The sequence below is a fragment of the Anser anser genome (assembly GCF_964211835.1).
Source record: "Anser anser genome assembly, chromosome: 22".
NCBI classification, from domain to species: Eukaryota; Metazoa; Chordata; class Aves; order Anseriformes; family Anatidae; genus Anser; species Anser anser.
In genome coordinates this window covers 8,414,949-8,437,151 of record NC_139743.1, presented here as the reverse complement: position 1 = coordinate 8,437,151, position 22,203 = coordinate 8,414,949, and the positions used below count along the sequence as shown (strand labels likewise).

At 46.3% G+C, this 22,203-nt stretch overlaps 1 protein-coding gene across 7 annotated transcripts in view; it reads right to left on the bottom strand.

Annotated features, from left to right (window-relative positions):
* The window catches only part of ARHGAP32 (Rho GTPase activating protein 32), a 259,764-nt gene that overhangs the window by 135,503 nt on the left and 102,058 nt on the right, over positions 1-22,203 (bottom strand). For 5 of the 7 annotated variants that reach the window (XM_083808087.1, XM_083808088.1, XM_083808089.1 and 2 more), the window contains 3 exons: positions 3,384-3,475; positions 2,301-2,342; positions 1,846-1,930 (listed from right to left, as the gene is read on the bottom strand). In XM_083808087.1, coding sequence (XP_083664213.1) covers positions 1,846-1,930; positions 2,301-2,342; positions 3,384-3,475 — 219 coding nt within the window. The remainder of the gene's footprint in view (positions 1-1,845; positions 1,931-2,300; positions 2,343-3,383; positions 3,476-22,203) is intronic. The other 2 variants (XM_083808093.1, XM_083808092.1) reach the window with 1 other exon arrangement.

Sequence of the window (22,203 nt, the reverse complement as noted above, 5' to 3'; positions counted from 1 at the left end):
TACAGCCGCTGGCGTCCTGCTTGTGCCAGGGGGTAACACAGAGCACACCTGAGCAGGGCACGGGACGCTGCAGACAGCACCAGGCCTCACCAGCTCTGGCTTGTGCAAACTGCCCACCAGCACATGCTTGGCAGGGCAACGTGAAGCAAATCTGTAAAGAACATACTCTCGGATTTTTTTTCTGCAGTTGGTTTCTCCCTCTTGTGAACACACAACTCAGCACATCAACCATACAGGTACACGCTGCCCTCCTTAAAAGATGCCAAGAAACGCTTAACCCCACAAAATAAATGGTTTGTCTTCAAAATCCTTTAAATACTAGCAACATGCAAAGGTTGTAATCTCTCTCCAGCATGCACAGGGCACTGGAGGTCTGCTAACGCACCCCACCTCTCTGCCTGACAGAGAGGAAAACTCAGGATCGCAGAATGCCAAAACCATCCCCGTGTGTACAGAAACCTGCTCAACACCTACTCCGCATAAAACCTCTCCCTGAAATGACTGGAAGATCTATGATGCCAACTCAGAAAATTACCAGGAGACAAAAAATAGGGATGCAGATTAGTCACACCACTGCTATACGCAGGAACTGAAAGAAGCAGAGCTCTGCTTCAGAAGCCTGAGGATTGCTGTGAGTCAGCAGCCAGAGACCTGACAAAGCACTGAGCTCTTTGCTCTGGTGTCCTCCTGAGGCCACTGCTTTGTCTAACTCACCGTGCTCTGGGGACGTCTGGGGATAGCACCTCTCTCCTTCTTCTTTGTTTCAGCCATAATCATTACCTTAACTGCGGAAGCACAGGGTTTTGCGCTTCTCAGGTAAGACTGGAAAGCTTTTGGGGGGTGGAACAGAATGTATCACAGATTAAATGGTTCTTTGGAGTCAGCTCTGTAAATTTCTACGTGACTACTTCATGTGCACGTGTCTGCCAATCTATGCCCCTGCTCAGTACAGTGGGTCTACCTAGAGCCACTAAGTGTCAGTAACAGTAGATAGGAATCCTGAACAGGACTCGAATTCCAGAGCACACCTTCTCAGTCAGAATTTAGAGACAGAAAAAAAAAAAAGGATGCGTAATTCTGTTTGCAAAACCGTCAGGTGCAGAAACATGAAAGGCTGTAAATAATTCACTGTATTACAGGAAATGTTTTACAAATGAAAAGGTTGTAACCTCTTTTTGGCTACAAGGCTGGCAGATGCTGGAGGCATTCCTGTTTCTGAAAGTGCAGCACAAGATGTGCCCTATTTGTGAGAAACTAGCAGCGACTCTTGGTTTTCCACCCTCCCCAGTACTCCTCAATGAAAAATGCACCTGCCTATGTTTCTGACGGATGGCTCACAAAGGAATAAAGCCTGCACACTTCTAGAAATGCAACTCAGGCTGACTAGCAGTTTCTTGCATTCTGATGACACAGCTGCTGCAGTGCACAATGCAGAGCTGGGATAACACCAAGAGAATCGGTACATTTGAATTAACATCTTATATTTACATAAAAACGTGCACAACACAGTTGTTTAAAAATACACACACGAGCTAAAAAATATGCATGCAGTTACTACAGACAGCTCAACAATGAATGTTTGATGGAGTCTTAAAACCGTGACATCAGCCAAATCCTGTGGAAATGAAATCCTCTCCAGCCTCAGGGGTGGCCACACAGCTGAGGACAGCTTCTGGCCCTGAACATAGAAGCAATTGCAAAGAAAGAGACCCTATTGCTTTAACTTCCTATTACTAACATTTCACAATAAACTGAATAAACCTCAGTGGAGCTTCCCCCAGCAGGTTAGTTGGTAACCAGACAAACACAATGACGTTTTGTATGAAAAAGAAATCTGAAACTCACCTGTATGTTGCCAAAGTCCACGTTTTCGTAATGGAAATGCGCGCATTCAGCCATCTTCGGGAAATGACCTTTTGTAAAGGATAACCTGAAGCACATCAAAAGCACACCATAAGATGCAGATCACTGACACCATGCTCAGCAGCAAGCACTGTTATAAAATGCAGTTACTCATATAAAATAATAAGGAGCTTCTCAACCCAAAGCCGAGGGAACAGAGGGGTTTGGTGATGCGATGCACCGAAACAGTGGAGAAAGGAACTGAGTGAGGAAGGAAAACTAAATTGCAAAGTGGCTTTTATCATTGCATCCTTAAAGAGCTGTGTGGCAATTCATCAACACCAAGGCCCACATCTTTAAGAAATGGCGCAGGGACAAGCCGCTCTACCTTTACAAATGCATTTTTGCAGTGCAAATAAACAGCCTTACACGAGACACATAGGAAAGTAGAACTTTACCTGTGAAAGGCATCACAGCCCATCAGTCCCGGGTTGATGTATCTGAGGGTGCAGAACAAACGCTATTTATCCTTTGCCTTTTTAAAATTCAAAAGTGAGGCATAATTATTCCCAAGTGTCTCCAGCTACAGTGATGGCTGACGGGGAGATCCTCTGGCTCTGCAACATGCTCTCGCTTCTGCTGAAGCTATTATAGACTCCTATAGATATTTCTGGTGGTGAGCCAATGAGATTGTCATTATCTAGCTCTCTCTTCCCACGGGAATACAAGTGGGAAGTGAGATACAGCATCTGGCTGCTCAGCACTAGAACAAAGAGCCATTTCCCTTGCAGCATCAGAGCACCACAGAGGGGTGATCTGAATGCACAGATCAATCAATATCAGGGAGTTCTGGACCTCAAGTCAGCACTCTTAGCAAAGACAAGTCAAGTAATATCAATTAATTTTGAACCTCTTTACAGGTTAGGGGTTTGAAACCTTAGCTACAAACATAGTAAGCTGGTTTACATTATCCAGGAGAGTGTGAAAGAGAGAGAAAAAGAGCCTAAGCTTACAGAAAAAAAAAATCTGGGAAACCAGAGAAGTAAAAAATACCCCTAAAAAAGAAAAATTGTGCAAAACCCACTCAGTAAAGAGGAACAGGGCAGAATGTAAAAAAAGAAAAAGAGCAAAACACAAATAAAAAAAATATATAGGCCACCCTACATATATATATTTAAATGAATTGGTTTCGGGAGAAATCACAAAAGTTTAAAAATACAGTAACTGTGAGGTTCAGAACTTAAACAGGCTTTGCTTATATGGCACAAAATGGGCAAGAGACCTAACAAAACCTCTGATGTCCCCAGTTTGAGACCACACTAACTATAATTTACTTTGTTTGGATGGATTACTGGTTGGACTAGATGATCTTAGAGGTCTTTCCAACCTAAATGATTCTATGATTTTGGTTGCTCTGATGAAGACATTAACAAAAATGGTTGCTGAATGCCCTAGCTATATTCCAGCACAACAGCTAAAATCCAGGATATCAAAACTTGAAGCCCAACAAATACAGGAAAATCAAAGAACAGTGCTCTTACTTTTTCACATTCTTCACTTTCATACTTGCTGTGCTGCCACAAGTCCGAAGCGGCAACTCCCCTGGAATGTCAGGGATGTCCGCACCTCTTGCCTGCAAAACAAACAAAAATAAATGAATAAAAAGAACTTAAAACTTGATTGCATGCTGTGGCCCTAGCTCAAACTTCATTTGTGGTAGAAGCTATACTTCTGCCTTTTAAACATGGAAGAAAAAGAAAACTGAAACTAGGGTATAACTTAGTATATGATTATCTCTTCCTCAACTGCTTTGTAGGGCCTTACTAATAACTCCAGAGATCCAGCATTTTATTAATTACTTCTTCTGGTTTCTAAAGAAGAGATTTTCAGACGTAGGTGTGTAACACGTTCCTAAACTCCCTCCTTGGACTCCTCCTCAAGTACCCAATTTTCCAAACATCTGTGCAGCGTTCAGGCAGTGGAAGAAGCTGGATAGCTCATGCGGCAGAAAATCAAGGTAATAACAGAGCTGCTCATATGTGGGAGGTGAGCTTTCAAAAAAGGTATTTGAAACTACTGGAATAAGTGCACGAACGTATTAAAATTCATCAGAATTCATTTACTTTGGTGAGGCCACAACTCCGCACTCTCTTTTTTTCATTTGTTTTGTCACACTTTGCCACCCTCTCCCTCCTCCAGCTGCTCCTCCACGAGCCGTGAGCCGTGCTGGGCGGGCACTCGGCACCCCGGGTGGAACACGAGCACCTCGCGCTCCTCTCGCTGCGCTGCTGCAGGCCCCAAGCTCTAGGGAACAGGGATTTTAGGTCAGGTTTTCACAAAGGGAGCCAGTGATCAAACCAGGAGATCAGCACAGGCTTCACAGAGCAAGAGGAGAAAAATACGGTCCTTGATGTTGGCTCATTAGTGGCAGGGATGAGACCAGCTGAACGAGCACAGGACAGATCACAGAAGGCTGTTTTTCTGCTTTGTACAATGCAGTGCGAAACACGAATAACGTCCAGAATAATGAATGCTCAAGCAAGAAGGAGAGTCACCTCACAATTCCCTCTCTTGGAGGCCCAGAACAAGTAGGTATTACAGGAAACTCATTTCCGAATGACAGGAGCGATCAGACTTCTCTGATGCCGAAGATCAGTGCCAGTGCCTCTCACCCTGCCCACCAAGGGTCTGTGAACACAGACCATCAGCGGGCAGGCTGCTGGACAGCACAGCACAGCTGCACGCCGCAGTGCCAGCTGTGGGCACAACGCGGTCCTCGCCCCCAGACCTCAGGGTCAGACAACCGCAGTTCAGGCTGGCTGCCCTCGTCCAGGGCGAACAATGGGAGAAGCTCTTACTGCCCTCCCTGAAGCTCTCCTTTTAGCTTGACCTGGGTCAAATTTACATGTGCTTCACCACATCACAGAGAGCTGAAGTAAGTCAAAACCATTCCCATATTCATTGACTAACAGCAACAGAGCTAGAGAGAGCGATTCATCGCATTTAACTTCAAACATGTGCAAGGGACGCAGCTACAACTGTCTTATCTTCCCAAGGCTGCCTTTATAGTCACTAGAGATACGCAGGCACTTTGGGTCAGGAATAGATTTTTTTTCTTTTCCTAGATTAGGAAAAAGCAACTAGGAGCTGCAGGAGTATCTACTTCTGCCCTGACAGAGGGAATCCAGGGTGGCCCTGGCTCAGGTGCAGGCATGCACTGCAGACACCTGCGTTCGTTCGGCAGCACCGCTGCGCCTAGGCAGGACTTGAGTAGAGCGCAAGGTCTCCCCTCTGAGCCAAACTCCTCAGAAAAGCGATGCTGCAACAGCGCTGGCCACGCTGTCCCCTTCCGACATCTCGGACAAGTTCGAGGTGAGGATGCTCGCTCTCCCACCTGTGCCCGTCGCAGCCCTGAAGAGAAGCAATGTTTCAGCTCCGCTGTCCCGCAGCTGTGCAGAACATGCGCGCCCACGCACTGAAGGAAAACAAGGACAACATTTACATCCTTAAATAAACCCTTCCTGGGCTGACTGACTGTTATTAAGCACACAATTGCTTCAGTGTGTAATAGGACACTTGAGAGTCTCACTGTGAATTTCAGCATTAAGAGGATCACCAATCTAATAAACCTTACAGGTCCTTTACATAAGAAAATAAGTAATTACAATAATAAATGTGCCATTCCTGTAAGCTGCTTTTTGGCAAAGCTGGATGCGCTTGCCTTAATTTTCTAAGGAACAGAATTTTTGTAGGAAGAAAAATAATTTTTCTTCTCCATCAGCAGTAGAAGCTGGTGGGATATAAAAATGGTTAAACAAATCTGACAGAAAAACGTGGGCTGCAAGCCAGTTTGCAGCAGTGGGCAGAGACTACCCTGGATCTGACTCAAAGCAGCGTAGGCAAAACTCACACCTCCGGGAGACTTAAATGCCAGCATTTCTTTTAAAAAGTGGTATTATCCTCTCCTTCCCGATTGAGTTCTGTCCAATCCTGCTGGAAGGAGATATCCGCCTCTCCCCTTTCCAGCAGCACGCGTCCATTGACAGGGACCACAATGAGATGCGGCACACTCATTAGCTGCGGGTGCCGTTCCAATTAGATTTGAGCTCTCAGGACTCTGCCGCAGGACGTCATCTCCCAGAACTCACGGCTGAGGAAAACGGGCAGAACGGTGATCTTGTGTAAGCCAAAATCTTCAGTATGAGGTGCGAACACCGGAAAAAACTCGGCGATTAGATAATGAAGACAGAAATTTCGTGCGATTTTATAAACCGTATTGCTCCAAAATGAAACGCAGCTACTTTCCCTCTAAATCACAGATACAGAGCTACAGAAAAGCACGCTTTATTCACCGTTAGTTTGTACTTGTTTCGATCCAAAACCTGGCATGCAAAACGTCACCCTAGATTACCTTTCTCTCAAAATACAAACAGAACACTCCAAAATGAGATTTGTCGTCTTTTGTGTTTTGTGTCGCAGTCATTTAACTTTTTAAATCATTTTGAAACAGCTGAATTACTTACATCTGAAAATTAGCTAGCTAACATCATCAGTTGCTTCTCACTTCCTTGTTTTCCATGCATCACTCTTCTGTGGAAACCTAGTAATTGCAGAGCAAATCTGTTCATGCAAATTATTCAGTCCAATTTTCACAGCTTAATGTCACTGCTGCATCAATCAATCTGCTTTGGTCCAAACTTGGTAAACAAATGAGGACGTGATCCAGAACGCAGCCTGTTGACTCCATCCACAGTCCTCTTACGCTCGAAGCTTCTCAGCCCCACCACGCTCCACCAGCTTCCCCCGAACCCAGGCATCCTCCTACCGCAGGCCTGCTCAGGGACTGCACCACTTCAGTAACACCTGGGACAACATTTGAGATCTTCAGTGTTTTGTAACGGACACCAACATCAACTGTGAGGCAAGCAGGCATCACTAACGAGTTTAAGCAATTTCGGGAGGACGCCTGTCTGTCTGTCCGTCCCACCCTTCTGACGGACGGCCGTTTCAGTTTCAGGTCACCCCAGCTGTTTGACTGCAGGAGGTCCCCGAAGCACCTGCGGCACTCGGGGCAGTTTCAAGCGTTGCTGTTAAACCTCCTGGGAATGTGAGAGCTGTCACAAACCAGGGTGATGAGCCGTAGGCATCCAAGTTTGAACTTTTTGGGCTTTTATAGGCACGATTTGGAAAACTTCAGCTTTGCGCTCTCTAGCACAAAACTTTAAGTCACAAATAATTTATATCTGACAACTGCACAGCGTAACATGAAGGGATTTTCTCCTAAAAGTCTGATTGACTTTACCAGAAAGCATGTCAATCCTTTTCCCTCACTTCCAGAAACATAACACAATTCGAATACACGTAAAAAATTGAAGAAAGCGGTCCATCAAACAAGATGTGACACAGGTTCTGCCTTGGTAGGAACGGGGGAAACACTGAACCTAGGCAAACCCATTGCCGCAGACCTGCACTGGGAGGCACAAGAAGAGAAGAAAGGGTGGGACCTCACCAGGCTCCAAGGATCCTGCATAACTGGTAAAATGGTTTTCAACAGCGCCACGATTTCCACAATCCCCCCCTCCCCAGCTGCCTCTCTCTCGTGATAACCATGCACCTGCATCCTCGCTAGCTCTGTGCAGAGTTTGGAGGGCAGCCCCAGGCCACGATCCTACAACAGAAGGACACGAGAGCAGACCTCTTCCAGGCAGTGACACACCGGGTGGGCTGCAGCCCTGGGCGACCCGAGGGCAGGGGGTGGGAGCCCTCCTGCAGGGAGCGCGGACCCCAAACTCCCGGCGCCGCCCTGGGGACGCACCACACGCAGTGACCGGCACAACTCGAGGCCTGAGCCAGGCTGCGGGATCCAAGTGGGATTTCTGAGGGGGGAAGTTTGCTCGTAGCCAAGGTTAACACAAAGTAAGAATAAATATTAGGCAGGCAGGAACATTTATGCGTCTTCCTATCATTAGTCTCTCACCCGAACCAGCTTAAGGAGACCAGATTGTTCTGGATTCCTTCGGCACACGGCCTCGTTGCTAAAAATGGGATAGCGGATTCAAAACGCTGCCTGGTTTCCATGACAGTCTTTCCTTTACATCATTCCCATTTCCCCTTGATTTTCTTTCTAAACCCAACCCAAACCAAAAAGCCATCACCGGAGCTTTCCAAGAAGACAAGCTGCGTTGGAGCTTCACGTCACCGAAGAACAGCAGGAGGCAGAGAGGTTCCTTCAGGAAGCCCCTGCTCTGTGGGGAGCAGGGGGTGCTCCCCGTGCGCGACGGAGGCCGCCCGGGTCCCCCCTCGGTGCCTGGCAGGGCGCTGACCCCCAGGGGCATCGCCGGCTGTTCTCAGCCTTGGGCACCGGCTAGCTGCACGCAGGCATCGGCTCTTCTGCAGAGCTTACTTTGCAGCATTATAAAGAAGCCGTCCTACACACGTCTCCTGTCACGAGGAGGTTACAGGATGATGGCTCCACGAGCGCTGCCCTGCCGTTACCGATCGCTGTTCAGGAGTGAGCCCGAAGCAGGGTGGAAGAAGAAAGACGGTTCGTCTCAGCCTCCGCAGCCGCTAACATACTCCAGGGAGAGAAAGTTTCCTTGCTTACAGGATTATCAAATCACACCATATCCCAAATAGGAAGGGACCCGCCAGGGTCATCCAGTCCAGCTCCAGCCTCCACACAGGACTAGCCAAGAATAACAACCTTGGTTCTGCACAGAAAATAAATCAACAAAGCAAAGACAAAATACTTTCACTATACCTAAAATCCCCATGTCCAAGCTGTTAGAAATAACTCCAAATGAAAGGCCCCAATTCTGCAGCTTTCATCTGCCCGAGCATTATCCCTAAAAGGATTAAAATGTACCTGAGCCCAGGAAGCCTGTAACTGGGTCGCTTTTTTGGATGGAAGAAACGTACAGCAATTGATGAAGATACAACATTCATCAAAAAACGTCAGTGGTACAGTGGCAGTGTGACGGAAATACAAGTATTTGCCAAGCTCTCATACAAAAATTCTCTGACGACTCATTTAGTGGATGCAGGTACTTCCTAAGTGACTTCATGCAGGACGTTCATGTCACTGCAAGCAGCTTTAACACGCTGCAGCTAAGTCTTCCAGAACTGCTTAAGATATTTGGACACATTTAAAGTGAATAAGCACCTGGTTTGTGCGCACAGGTCTGACAACGTCACCTTAAACAAAAATATCTGCCCGTTATACTAAAGCAGTTTTACTGAAGAAGCAAAAAAAAAGAAAAGAAATACCTTCCAGACGCTACACTTCCCAGCTGACCTTAAGAATTAGCATCCGTGCTATTCACAGTCTGATCAACAGAGCGCAGCACCGGCACATTTAATAACCGCCCGGAGCCTGCACACAGCTGACAGCCAAGGGCAGCCCCTGCTCCCACAGCCAAGGGGGCCGCGTACCCACCTGTGTCCTCGCACGGCATCACGAACTGGGCCCAGCGTGCTGGGATGGATGGCAGCAACCTGAGTGCCAACACAAGGGCGCAAAGGTGGTTTTCAGAATGAGAAAGATGACATTTTTACAATTTTTCTCTATATATTTTTTTGTTTTTATTTTTTAATTAACATCATCACTTAGCTCCTCACCTGGCTGCAAGGATAAATGAAAAACCCTTTCTGCCGTGCCGGAGGGGAGCTGCAGGACTGGCTTCTGTGCAGGCATAGCTCAAGGTCAGAGCTGCTGGAGTAATTAGAGGTAGCACAGAGATTTTAATTTAGCTCTCAGCTTGGGGACTGTAGTGTGTGGAGAAACAGTTACCCTGCTAGGGGTGCCTTTAAAGTCTCCTGGCAAAGGAGGAATGTGATAGAGGAAAGCCAGTGAAGGAATGACAAGTGTTACCAGCAGGGAAACTCTGAATACCGGCTGGGCACATTCTGAATCCCACATTTAAGAAAGCTGCATTCAATCAAGAAGATACTTTAATGTGTATCATTTTTTTTTTGAGTTTAGGACATTTAATTCCATTTTCCACATTCCCTGTCAATGCTGAATTGTTCTAGCCAGCACTTATTGCATGGCACGGTTAACAGTGAATTCTTCTCTTTCACAAGACCACACAGGATGTGTTTTTTCTGTTCCCAACATTTTCCCTCCAAAGGGGAAAAAATAAGAAAAAACTTTTAAGCATTGCCACGAGCTGGCAAATTAAGGGAAACCTCTCATTCCTGAGCTTGAGCATTACAGTGGAGTTAGTCCAGGGCATCCATTTACCATAGTTTAAAGGATCGGCCTGGATTGAACAAAGCACGAATTCTTAACCATTCATCTACTGGTTTTTCACATGAAGTTTGCTAGCTCACAGATATGTGGGTCCAACCATCCCCAGCCCACACGTGAAACAGCTAATTTGGTAAATGGAATCCAAGACACCGAGTAAGCGACTTGGCAGCAGCACCAACCTCCCTGGGCAGGACTATTGCCACTGCGAACAAAACTCACCTCCGCAAAGCAGGCCGATTTTGTGTCACACCAGGGTTTCCCAAGTGGGCCTTAAAAAGAGGCACGGACGGGCACAGACTCTGCGGATGAATGATGTGCACCCAAAGGGCAGTTAGTGCCAGCAAAGCAGCCCTACGCTGGTGTTCTCTTTCATAGCTACTGTTTGTTTCAGAAAATGGCATGCGCCAAGCAAAAATGGATGCACCAAGCAAAAATGAATGGTTAGCCGCTGAGGACAGCATTAGCATGATAACTACCTGCGAGCTGTAAGTTTGGCCTTGACACTCTATAGCGAGCAGCAGTGAGCCCCTTATTACCATTCACAAAGGTTTCAGCCCGGGGAGCTGCAGTGGTACAGTACAGAGCCCCACATAATGGTACGCTGGCTAAGGAATGTACTTTCTTTAAGAACAAAAATCCCACATACAATATGCGTGGGAAAGGCAGCCAGGGTTAGAGTCCTTCTTCTGTACAGCTTACAAAATAAATTTTAGAAGAAAGCCAGAGAAAACAGAACATCCAACGAGCACAATGCTTTGATTCCAGTTCCTTGTTGGCTGAAAAAAAAACCAACCCCCAAATCCCTCACCCCTGCTTGATGCACAATTTCTGCAGTCTATTGTTTCACAGGGGGAGGAAGGATCCTAATCATGGCTTAGTTACACAAGGACCAGTGGGGCCTTGGGTTGTTATGCCAGAATGCAATTTCTCATAGCACAAAAAACTACAGAGATTAAGTCAGGCTGAAAGTAGCAAATGCCACTCTGGTAAGTCCCCTGACCATATTCAGTGATTGTGCAAATAACAAGGCTATGTTACATTATGCTATAGGTATAAATCCGCTTAGGAACCAAAGAACTTTCCCACTGCGGTGGGAGAAAGACTGGGAAGGCAGAAAAAACAGCAGCCTGACATTTAACCCCAATATATCACCGGGTCCATAGAGTTAACGTGAATTTGTGTTTATGCTTGTAAACCAAGCCAACCTGGGCTCAGTTCATAAGAAGAGCTGGTTCCAAGAGCATAAAACACACGCCTGGTATACGATATGTTCATTCTGCAAACCCTTCTAATAACACAGTAACGTGAGGAATGGGTTTATTTGTAGCGTGCCATTTATCCCCTAAGCCAGCCGTCAACTTCTGGGCAGCAGAGCAGAAGTCAGTTCGTCAGCCGTGCTCGAGTGCCACCAGGGAAGGTGGCCCTGCTGTGGCCGCTTCTCCGGCGGGGTGAGGGTGCCGAGGGACGATGCTGGCAGACCCCAGGTGACAGTGGGCTCCAGCAAGGCCCCGTGTCACTCGGGGAGGTCAGACTGAGACGTGGCATCGCCTACAAGAGCATTTGCTTCCGATCAGGAAAGCCGGGAAGGTGAGCGGCGATGTCCTGCTCACGGCACCGAGCAGGAATTCAGCAGGAGGTGCTGGTGAGAATCCTCGCCCCCAAGGATGTCAGACTGCATTCATCAAATTATTAGCTAACAAGGAGGGGTTTCTTCCTTCAGGGTCAATGCTTAAGAAAAAAACAAGAGGCAGGTATAGGAACACACCCAGAGACCAGAAGCGTGACGAAGCCGGCAGACATCCCTACAGGAGCACACCGCTGGAGCACACCGCTGCCCTTCAGCCTGGGGAACCGACGGCAGCCCCCTCACCACACACAAATACCGGGGAAAAGGTTGTGCCACAAAGCAAGAAGCAACAGTTAACATTTTGGGTTCTGAAACCACGCCGAAGAGCAACTTCAGACGCTTTCAAGCTGAAAGCAGTTGCTGGCAGTACAGGCCGCAGAGCACATCAAGAACACGCAGGCCCTAAAGCTCCCCTTCTTTTACACTGCCCAGAGGAGAAGGCGCACCAGGAGCACCGCCACCGAGGGCAGAGTTTCGTGGTAGCCCGGCTTGAAGAGGCAAAGCCACATTTTTAAACTCCAGCCCCAATCCTTCAGCCCCTGGCTACTCTCTCCCACTTCCTTGCGTTGCAGCAACTATTTTAGTGGTTACAATCCCGAACAATACGGACTAAAAAGCAAGAGGAAAACTAAACTTCGTGGCGGGGGATTATTTTTAAACGAGATTATCGCAGTGATCCCCTTCCCAGCACTTCATCCCAGGAACTCGCTCACCACAACCGTCCCGAGGCGGACCCCCGCAGCCTGGCAGGCGGGACCAAAGAGAGGCCTTGGGACTCTCTGAGCCCACTGAGCACCACATCCAGCCCCAAAAGGACACCCTGGAGTTGGTAACTTGCTGCTGCTATGCAGAACCGTGGTGAATTTCAGCCTGCAGCTACACAAGCCAGCCCTGGTGCCGACTGCTGGGAGGCCGCGCACCCTCACACAACCCGGTCACAGCCACAAGCGTCTGGATCCCACAACACCAGCTGAGGAAAATTAACTGAACGAGACACACTCGCTGCTAGGGTGACAAAATCCTGAAAGCCACACTCAATGGAAAAAGCAAGGCCTGCAGCATCTATCACAAACCTTCTTGCAGTGACCTCAAAGCGAAGAAAGCAAGGAACGAGTTCAAAAATCAGGCTAAAGATTACCAATTTTCAGGGAGTAATTCATCGCCGTATAACGAAGAAGGCTGAATCGTAGGGTTGCCCACAGCCTTTAGCAAGAGCAGCCATGTGCTGACAGGTTTTTGTCAGTCTCCTGGAGCTAAGCCGGGGCTGGGGAACGGAGGGGGGCTGCTGAGCGATCTGCTGACAGCAGCTCAAACCTGGTCCGTCTTTTTTCACGTTGTGGTAATTGGGAAGCAATGAATACCGACTTAAAAAAACCACAAGTATAAATAAGAAACTCCTTTCCCTTCCTGCATGTTTCGTCTCATTTTAGAGCAGAAAAAAAAAAACAGGGAAAAGTGATTGACAGGTAAATAAATTATAAGTTTTATCCCCCTAAATAAGTACTTTTCAAACAAATGTGGCATTTCTTACATTGCAACAACAAAATGTGTAAAAAGAGATCATCTTTGGAATTGGGTGGGAGGAAAAGAGGCGGAGGGTCATGACAGCATAACCCAGCCTTCAGAGCTCACCTCGTGCGTCCTCCCAGCACCGCAATGGGGGATGCACAGACTGATTGCAGGACTAATTACATCGGCATCACCACAGCAACCGGCAGAGCATCACCAGCACACTGCCACCGCAAGACAAGCCGGCCGAGCCCGATCCACCAGAAAACTGGTGATAATTATAAAAGATATGGGGATGTGAAACCACCTGAAACTGAAATTCAACTACCTAAAACCCAGGAAATTCAGGCCGGTCATTCACAGCCCAAGCGAAGCTGGCCTCCATTGCCACGCAGCCGCTACTGACACCACACACGCCACCGAGCACGGCCGTCTACACAGGGCACGATTAGCAGGGGTGCTGGGGCTCCCCAGTGCCTTAGTAAACCCAGACGTAAGTGCTTAACGTGCATTAATGCATTTTATCCCTTCCTACACGTATGCAATTTGGCAGAGGGCTGCTGGGAGCATTCAAAAAATTAGCTAGCACACCCCAGTGCCACCTTTGTCTTCTTCATTGCCATTACCCTCCACGACTAAGAGGAAGTACAGGTGGTAGTGTGTGAATACACGACCCAAATGTTTCACTTAGCAAGACTCTATTTACGGATGCACATTGGATTAACTTTGAAATAAACAGACGTGCAAAATGCAGAAGCAGGGTGCATTCAAACTGGTGGACACGGCGACCAGTAAACTTTACTGATCCAACCTTAGCAAATTTTATATCACTCTTTTTTTTTCGCTAACTGCTGCATACACCAAATTTTAAAACAGAAATTTAGAAATTGTGATTTTTTCTCCCAGATCAGCACTGTACTGCAAGACTGTACACACTGTAAACCAGAGTAAACATAACTGGAAACAATTGCTTCTATAGCATCACCAACAAAAATTAAATGATTGCTATAAATTAGTACTTACTGCCAAAAATACAGTATCCATTCTGGTTTAATTGAACTCATTTAATTGGCAAACTCAAATGGAAGCCAACGTGCCAATTAAGTGATTGTCCCAATTCTTAAAGATTCCCAGGGAGCCTCACGCTGGGAGCTAGCCTGTGGAAGGGAAATGGCTCTCCAACCAAGAGGGAGGGAGGGAAAGGACCATATGCAACAAGGGGACACCTTGCCAAAAGCTTCCCAAGGCAAAAAACATTTGATTCATGCAGCAATAATAAGGGAAACGAGTTATGTGAATTGAAAACGAAATGTAGGTTGTTGGTCTGATGCCAGACCAGAACTGTTTGGACCAAAATATTATTACAGCCCAGTGGCCGCTCGGTGTGCTGCACGGAACGTTTGTCTCTGTCGAGGCCTGTGCTGGTGACGGTCCCACGCCGTCTGAAACCCCACTTCTGCCCCATCGTTACCCTGGTACAAAGGGCAGCCTGTGCCCCCACTGCTACGCATGGTGAGCACCGCGATTCGCGTCGAAGTGCTGCAGATTATCGGAGTGCTGGGTAGGAGAGGTGCTGCTGCATCAGCACACAGCTAACGTCCGAACCTCAGGGTAACATTTTCCACTACATGCAAGTAACGCAATGACTCCTAAGGTGGAGAGCCAGAAGCCAGGTGTTGGAGCATCTAGGTGAGTACGTATCTAAAGCCCAGTCCCAGTGAAATGTCCACGCCATTCAAAAACAAAACAAAAAACAAACAAACAAACAAAAACGGAAAAAGCAGAATTTCACCTTCATATCTGCTGAAACACACCCCTACCCTCAAAAGCTTCAAACTCTTGGCTTTTAAAAAGAGCCTACAGGTTGGCAGAGTTCAACAGTGCTCTTCTTTTTTCCAAAGAAGCCCACAGCATTCACCCCCTGTAAAACAGGATCAGGCTAAGGCAACTGCCTGCACACCAGTGAACAGCTCACAGCCAGATACCCAGCTGTGAAATTCTGGTGCTGGTTCATACGTATACAGAGCACACAAACGGCTGCAAGCCACTGGAATAGAAAATCCCAAATGTCAGCTCTGACATGTCGCAGGGTACCGTATCCATGTATCTCAGTTGCAGAAATGACACCATTTCAGTAAACCACCTTTTTGGAAATCACCATTGCAGACGGTGCCAAACAAGCGGGTTTACCGCACTGCCTTGTTCTTCAGGCTTTTACACAGTTCCTGGAAGTATTCATCTTGGCTTGGTCAGGACTGACATCCTCAGAAACATGCCTGATGTCTTCAATTAAAAGTAAAATAAAACAAAACAAAAATGAAAAGAAACAAACAAAAAAAAGAAACCCTAGCTACTCCTATTCTGCGCATGTATTCTTGCAGAAGTCACAGACGAGATCTGGGGCAGCACTGGGCGAAGCGCTCTACAAAGAATGAGAAACAAACCCGGCTCTACAGAGAGGGAAATCTTTCTTTACAATCCATTAATCTCTACACACTTTTATAAATCGCATTTAAAATTAGTTTTCTCGTCACTCCTGTCCCAGATTTAAGAGTGATATATTCAGGTCTCATTAAAAAGTACTTGTTACCCTCACAAACCACAGCATGTTTCCTTACCCAGTATCAAACACTGGAAACACTCCAGGCCTCAGAATCCATCTGAACAGATGTAAGAGCTGGGATCATTGCAGGGACTTCATACAGACAGCGCCTAACCCCTGTACCTTTCTAAAACATTTGCAGGCTTCTATTTTTCTCCAAGGAAATTCTACCAGCACAAGGCAAAAAGGATGCTGCGTACCACCTGCCAACTGTCCGTCTGCTTGTTCATTTACTCATTTGCCAAATTCAAGGATTCTCAATGGCTTCTGATCAGCAATTTGGAGATTTCTACATCACCCCTTTTCTAGGCAACCTGGTTATAAACTAGGGGACACTGGGGGACACGGAGGTTATCTTCTCAATAACCTCATTACTAACCGTACCTCTAGACCCCAAAAGCGACTGCTTAGAGGTGCACCAGGGCGGAAAGGCTGGCACCCTCAGGGTGAGGAACGCGTGGACACCGTCAGCAGTGATCTACTCACGAGCGAAGCCCTGCAGACATTTGAACGAAGGAACGATCACCTGGATCCTGCTCGGGGAACTACAGAGAGAGATCTCCCAGGAAATAAACCTACCGCAGCTTTAGGGGCTTTGAAAGTTCCAGACCTTCTCTGAAAGAAGTGCACACTCTGCAGAAAAAAACAGCCTTGTTCAGAAGCAGATATATAAAAAAGAAATCCCATTTCTAGCTGTGCAGTCAGTACGTTCACCTTATCTCACAGGTCTGCCGGCCAGCTTCAGGCAGCTTCAGGCGGTATCTTCCTGGGACAGCGCGGTTTTAAAAGGGTGCGTGAATAACGAGTCTTATATTTAAAACATTTTATATTTATTTTCACTCCTGTAATCCTGCTTCCCCACAAAATTTAGACGAAAGGCAATGGGATCGAGCGTGCGTGCACGGCTGTGAGCACAGAGGGCTGCCGAGGGGCGAGGCTGGAGCAGATTGTGCCGAGCGCTGCAACCTCCAGGATCATAAAGAGATGCTGAGAGGAAGTCAGATGGTCAGCAACATAAGGGAAACGCAATATTAAGTAAAAATACCAAAATATGCTCAAGTTAATGACAGGCTGAGGACAGCTGTTTTGTAGGTTTGTGTGAGAAACCTTATCTAAAGTTTTTTTCACAACTTCATTTCTCCTAGCATAGAAACAGCACTTTTCAGTGCCCGACAAGGAAAGATGCTCCTTTCCTCGACAGTAACATAACTGGCTCAGAGAAACATTAGAAAATCCATATGCTGCAATATTACTTGGCTCAAATACGGCTTTTCATCCCTACAGCTCACAAGCATTTTACAAAGTCACTGTCATCGACTGCGTTTTCCAAACTGAGAAAACCGGCGTGTGTGAAGGTTACGCGGCAGGCCAGCAGCGCGGTGGGACTTGGAGGCTGAGACATGAGAGAAACAGCGGGGCTAATATTAATAAATTAATAAATGGGGGTTGACACAAAATACAGCAGTCCTTGAGGAGTGGTCAAGCAGCTGTCTTATTATTTAACTCCTACAAAGTCTGTCTGCCCAGTGTTGCATCTCAGTCTGGTTCTCACATTTTACAGCATGGGATTTTGTTAACTACTATGAAGTTTCGAGAACCACCAAAAGTACCCAGACAAACCAAATCTTCAACAGAAAATCACTTGCCTTTCTGCAAAACCACAAACAAGAAAAACAGATGAAAGTACAGATGATAAACATAGAAAAAACAATCAAAGAAGTACAAAGGACTGAAGCTACTCAGGTGCCCAGAATTAACTGACAATGACAGAACTATTAAAAACAGAGTTTCTGTCCTACCTAATATTCATGTTATGGGAGGACGTTCGACCTCTATATATTTAGAAAGACTTTTAGTTTATTTCTTGTTAAAAAGTGGCTTTGGAAACAAAGCACTTATATAAATTAATAATAAGCACTTCCAAGCATATTGCAGATAAAAGGGGGGAGAGGGAGGGCAGGGACGACTTGGGTATGTTCATCTAACCGTGAATGCATAAATCACCTTTTCCCAAAGTACAAAACCATGTACAAAGGCAAAGTTCAGGAGAGAAATGAATGAGCCTCACGGGTCTGTCTGTCGCGTCAGACGTTTCCAGGCTCTATTGCTGCTGGTCTCAGCACTACTCACCTGGCAGAATATGAAAGCCACCGCACGCGACAAAGCCTTGCACCCGGTTGGGTCTCCAGCTGTCTACAAGGGGAAGCAATGGAAACCAGAGAACAACACAGCCACGTCCAACTTCCCCAAGCCTTTACAGCCTCCGTTACCCAGAGCAAGCAACGAGAAAACCCGAAGTGTGCAACTTAAGCAACTACCAACCAGAAATGAAGTTTGTTGTGCAACTCTGAGAAACTCACACAGCATGTGAGCAGCACACTATGGGAAAAGACCAAACCTGAGGCTGCCAAGAATGCACAATGAAGAACGAGAGTAAGGAGAGAAGTTTCAGCATTAACAGGGTCAGGAGAAAGACAAATATAGTAGATGCACCGCTTAAACAAAAGGCAGAGTGTGACAGTGTTGAACCCCCTAGAATGAGAGCATCCCGTCAATATTAGCTTCTGACTGGACACAAGGCAGATGATGAAAATGGAAATTTGATTCATTTAACACAGTAAACATGAGCAAGTGAGAGTTTTTTACCCATCCGAAATATATTCAGAGGACCACAAAGTAAAAGGAACACTGTAAGCACAAATCCTAAGTACAAGTACCTTTATTACCTAGCCCTATGCCTCACCGTACCAAATCACTGTGCAGCAAATCTCAGACCTGAATTTTCTTGTTTATCCTCCTCTAAATCTCTTTTATGCAGGTACCTGGACTGTTAAATTTTTATATTGCTGGCATAGAGCTGTGCAACAGGACATGTTCTAAAAAATGAATCAATGGTTAGCAGAATGAAAGGAACAGCCTCTTGTTCCAGCACAATGCAATGGCCCCAGCCCTTCTGGCTGGGTTGAACAGCTTCTCTTCAGGACAAAGACCTCCCCTGACAGAACATCCTGCAAAAGCAGGGCCATAGCAATACCTTCCCTAACATCTTATGAAATAATACACTACACACACCCACACACCCCCACACACCCTTTAACAGTCATTTGCTTTTTGTATGGATTCCGTTTATTGAAATTCTTTTTTTCTTTTTAATGCAAATATTTAGTTTGACTTTCCTATGCTCAGAATTTGTGCTAACAGCTATTGAAAATGCACAGAGCTCAACTGGAAACACGAAGGGAACGTTCTTCCCTTGTCACTATGAGAACATGGAGTTTTCTAACTTCTTCACTGCTGGCAGCTGGTGCTTTTGCTAGATGTTCCGTAAAGCCACTCTTCTTCCCCTATAATGAAAGTGCCAACCAGAAGGAAAAAAAGTAGAGGGTACATATCTTGTTTCCCACTGTTGTTGTTTGTTTGTTTGTTTGTTTGTTTTTTCCCCCAAATGCAGATAAATACATGTACACAGAAAGAGAATTTAGTGCAACACTCCCAGGTGATTTGCAACCACATTCTACTATTTTCTCAGCGACAGGTACTTACTGCCTCACAGTTTTATTGTCTTAATGATCACCCCAGTCAATAAAACTACCAAAAAATGTTAATCTGTACCTCTTAACAAAAACAAGCAAAAAAACCAACACAACCAACAAAAAAAAAACCAACAACACAAAACATTCAACCAAAGGGATTTTTTTTCGAGAATCTCCCCCTTACCAATAATGCTACAAGAGTAAATTGTGTATGAGTAGGGAACAAAGGAGGGCAGGCTGGGCTAACCCTTTGTCATAGCTGCAAGCAGGCATTTTATAACATTAAAAGAAATTCTCATTTGTTTGCCAGACACAAATGCAACCTTGCAAGACCGCAATGACCATTTTCTAACAATTACTGAGCTCTCAGTGAACAAAAGTGAGACTAAATTTCCATCTTAATTTAAAAAAAAATACCCCCCTAATGCAAATATAGTAGCACAAGTTCTCCAGGACTGCAGTGTTGAAGAGGAACAGGAAAACATTTGGAATGCCACCTCCTCCGCGAACAACTCTTCCTGTCAGAAATTGAAGTTACCTAACCGCCAGCAGTCAACGGGGAGTTTGCCAGAGACCGAAATTACGCTCAGCTCCTCAGCTCAGCTCTCCACGAGCTGGACCCAGCGATCCTCGTGGGTGCCTTCCAGCTCAGGGTGTTCTGACCCCACCAGAGCTGTGCGTTTCCCCAGGATGCCTGCTGCAGCGAGGTCGGCTCTGCAGCCGCCCTCCTCAGCAGGCTGGCGCTGACGGCAGTTGCAGGGTCTTGCAGGAAGTTGCCGGAGCAGCGCACGACCTGTGCGTGCACCCGTCCAACAGTCAGCGGGCACAGGAGTTTCTATGCGTTGTGCACCTATGGGGGTTGAACACCCAACAGTGTACGTGAGGACAGCAGTCCTGATGAGAAGAGGGAAAGCATCGAGCCGGAGCAGGTGAACCTGTCCTGCATTATAAACCGTCAGTAGGAAAACAAAAAACAAACAAAAAAACCCACACGAACAAACACCAGAATAAATGAGGTATGCCAGCTAACTTGTGTTACAGGTGGAGACTGAATTGGAGAGCCACACTCCTGAGACACACCTCGAGGTTACAGACACCACGGTGTCAAGCAGTGATCCGCACGGGAGTCCTGGCTTTAGGGCGCTGAGGAGCACCATGCTCTGAGGCTGGTGCCTGAATAACGCTGATCAGAACAGACAGGGCTCCCGAACAGGCGGCACCAATGTGAACTGCTGGCCAAGGCAGAGGGAAGGAAAAAATATCTGCATATAGAGGAAAAAGATACCTAGGAGGTGACAATTGCAAGAAGTCTAAATTAGCTATGGATAAGCACAGAGTCAAGCAGAACAACAAGCGGAGAAAATATCAGCAGAGAAAAACACTAGTGAGGCCTGAGTTCTCTTTTTATTTGTTTTTGTTTTTTTGGTCTAAAAATAAAGTTTGAAACAAAATGTTTTAATTGTATTACATGGGGTTTAAAACAGTAAAACACAGAACTGAACTTTGTTGTCTCATTTACAATTAAAATAAATGCCTGGCTTGTAAGGAGGGTACACATTTCCTGAATGCTGTGTAATGAACATTTAACCCCACATCTATTTTACGTGACCAGCCAAATATTAATGGTGATTTAAACTTTAAATAATCCATCCAGAAGAACACTCTTGTTTCAGTGGGTTTTGAATGTCCTGCTTGCTTCCTTCGTCTTGTTCTCCTGTGGCTTCATGAATAGCATTGATTCACTTGAACCACATCCTTGGAAGGTTTGTTCAGCCGCTGAAGGAAAGTGAGGTTGAAACGCGTGCTCTCTCACTGTCGGGCACTGTGTAAGCTCAGGGTACCTCGCATCCTTCCTTTTAAAGGTTATTCGGAAAGGTGGTGCTACAGAAAGCGCAAGTGCATATGTGACAAGGTCAGCGCTCCTAGATGAAGAAAAACTTGCTACTCAGATCTTCTACAGGAGTATGGGCCTTATGTTACCGCCTGAAGTTTCGAAGACAACCTAAAGGAATGTGTCTGCTGCTACGTTTCAAGATAAGCAAGATGGAATTACTGTCCTTTGTTTCACTGTACTGTTAACATTAAACCACGACAAAACAACTTACACTTCCAAATTAAATGTTGCTGGTAATAACAATAGTCATTAAGATGCATTAAGGACTACAGAATGTCATCACAGGTCTGTACGAAAGTCCTAGGGACACCGGCCACGTACAGTAACACAGCAGTGAAACAACCCAAATGTTTTTCATCAGCCCTGCAATTCCAAAGGGATAAGGAACACACATCAAATATTTACTGACCAACACTGAAAATTCTTTCTCCCCCCCATATCATCCCCAAAAGTTGGGGTTTTATCCACAAAGGCCTCTGATCTCACCCCCAGTAACCAAGCTTCGAAGCGAGCCAGGCAGCCCAGCACCTGGGCTTCTCTGCAGCCGCCAGCCCCACAGCTCGGACGGCCGCGGCCGTGCTGCAGTGCAGCGGAGCCCAGCCCATCTCTCACGCTGCTGCTGCACTGCTGGGAGCAGCGAACATATGGCTTTTCCAGGCTGATGCCCTGCCACTGCCACATGATCTGATGCAAGGGAAAACCTGTCACTGGTCTCCCATCTCAGTAAGTAATTTTAGCCGTGCAGCTGGACTGCCCCCACAAGAGCAGCGACCCCACCCTGAAATATTCAGACCTTCTCCCTGTCCGAGGTCTGTCGCAGAATGCAATTTCCTCATCAGCTTAGTATGCTAATGAGGCAATTAAAAAAATCTGAGAATAACAAGCAAGATATAAATTCCAGATGCTCCTATATCAAAACAAGGTAGGTCAAGCTTCTGCGAGGTA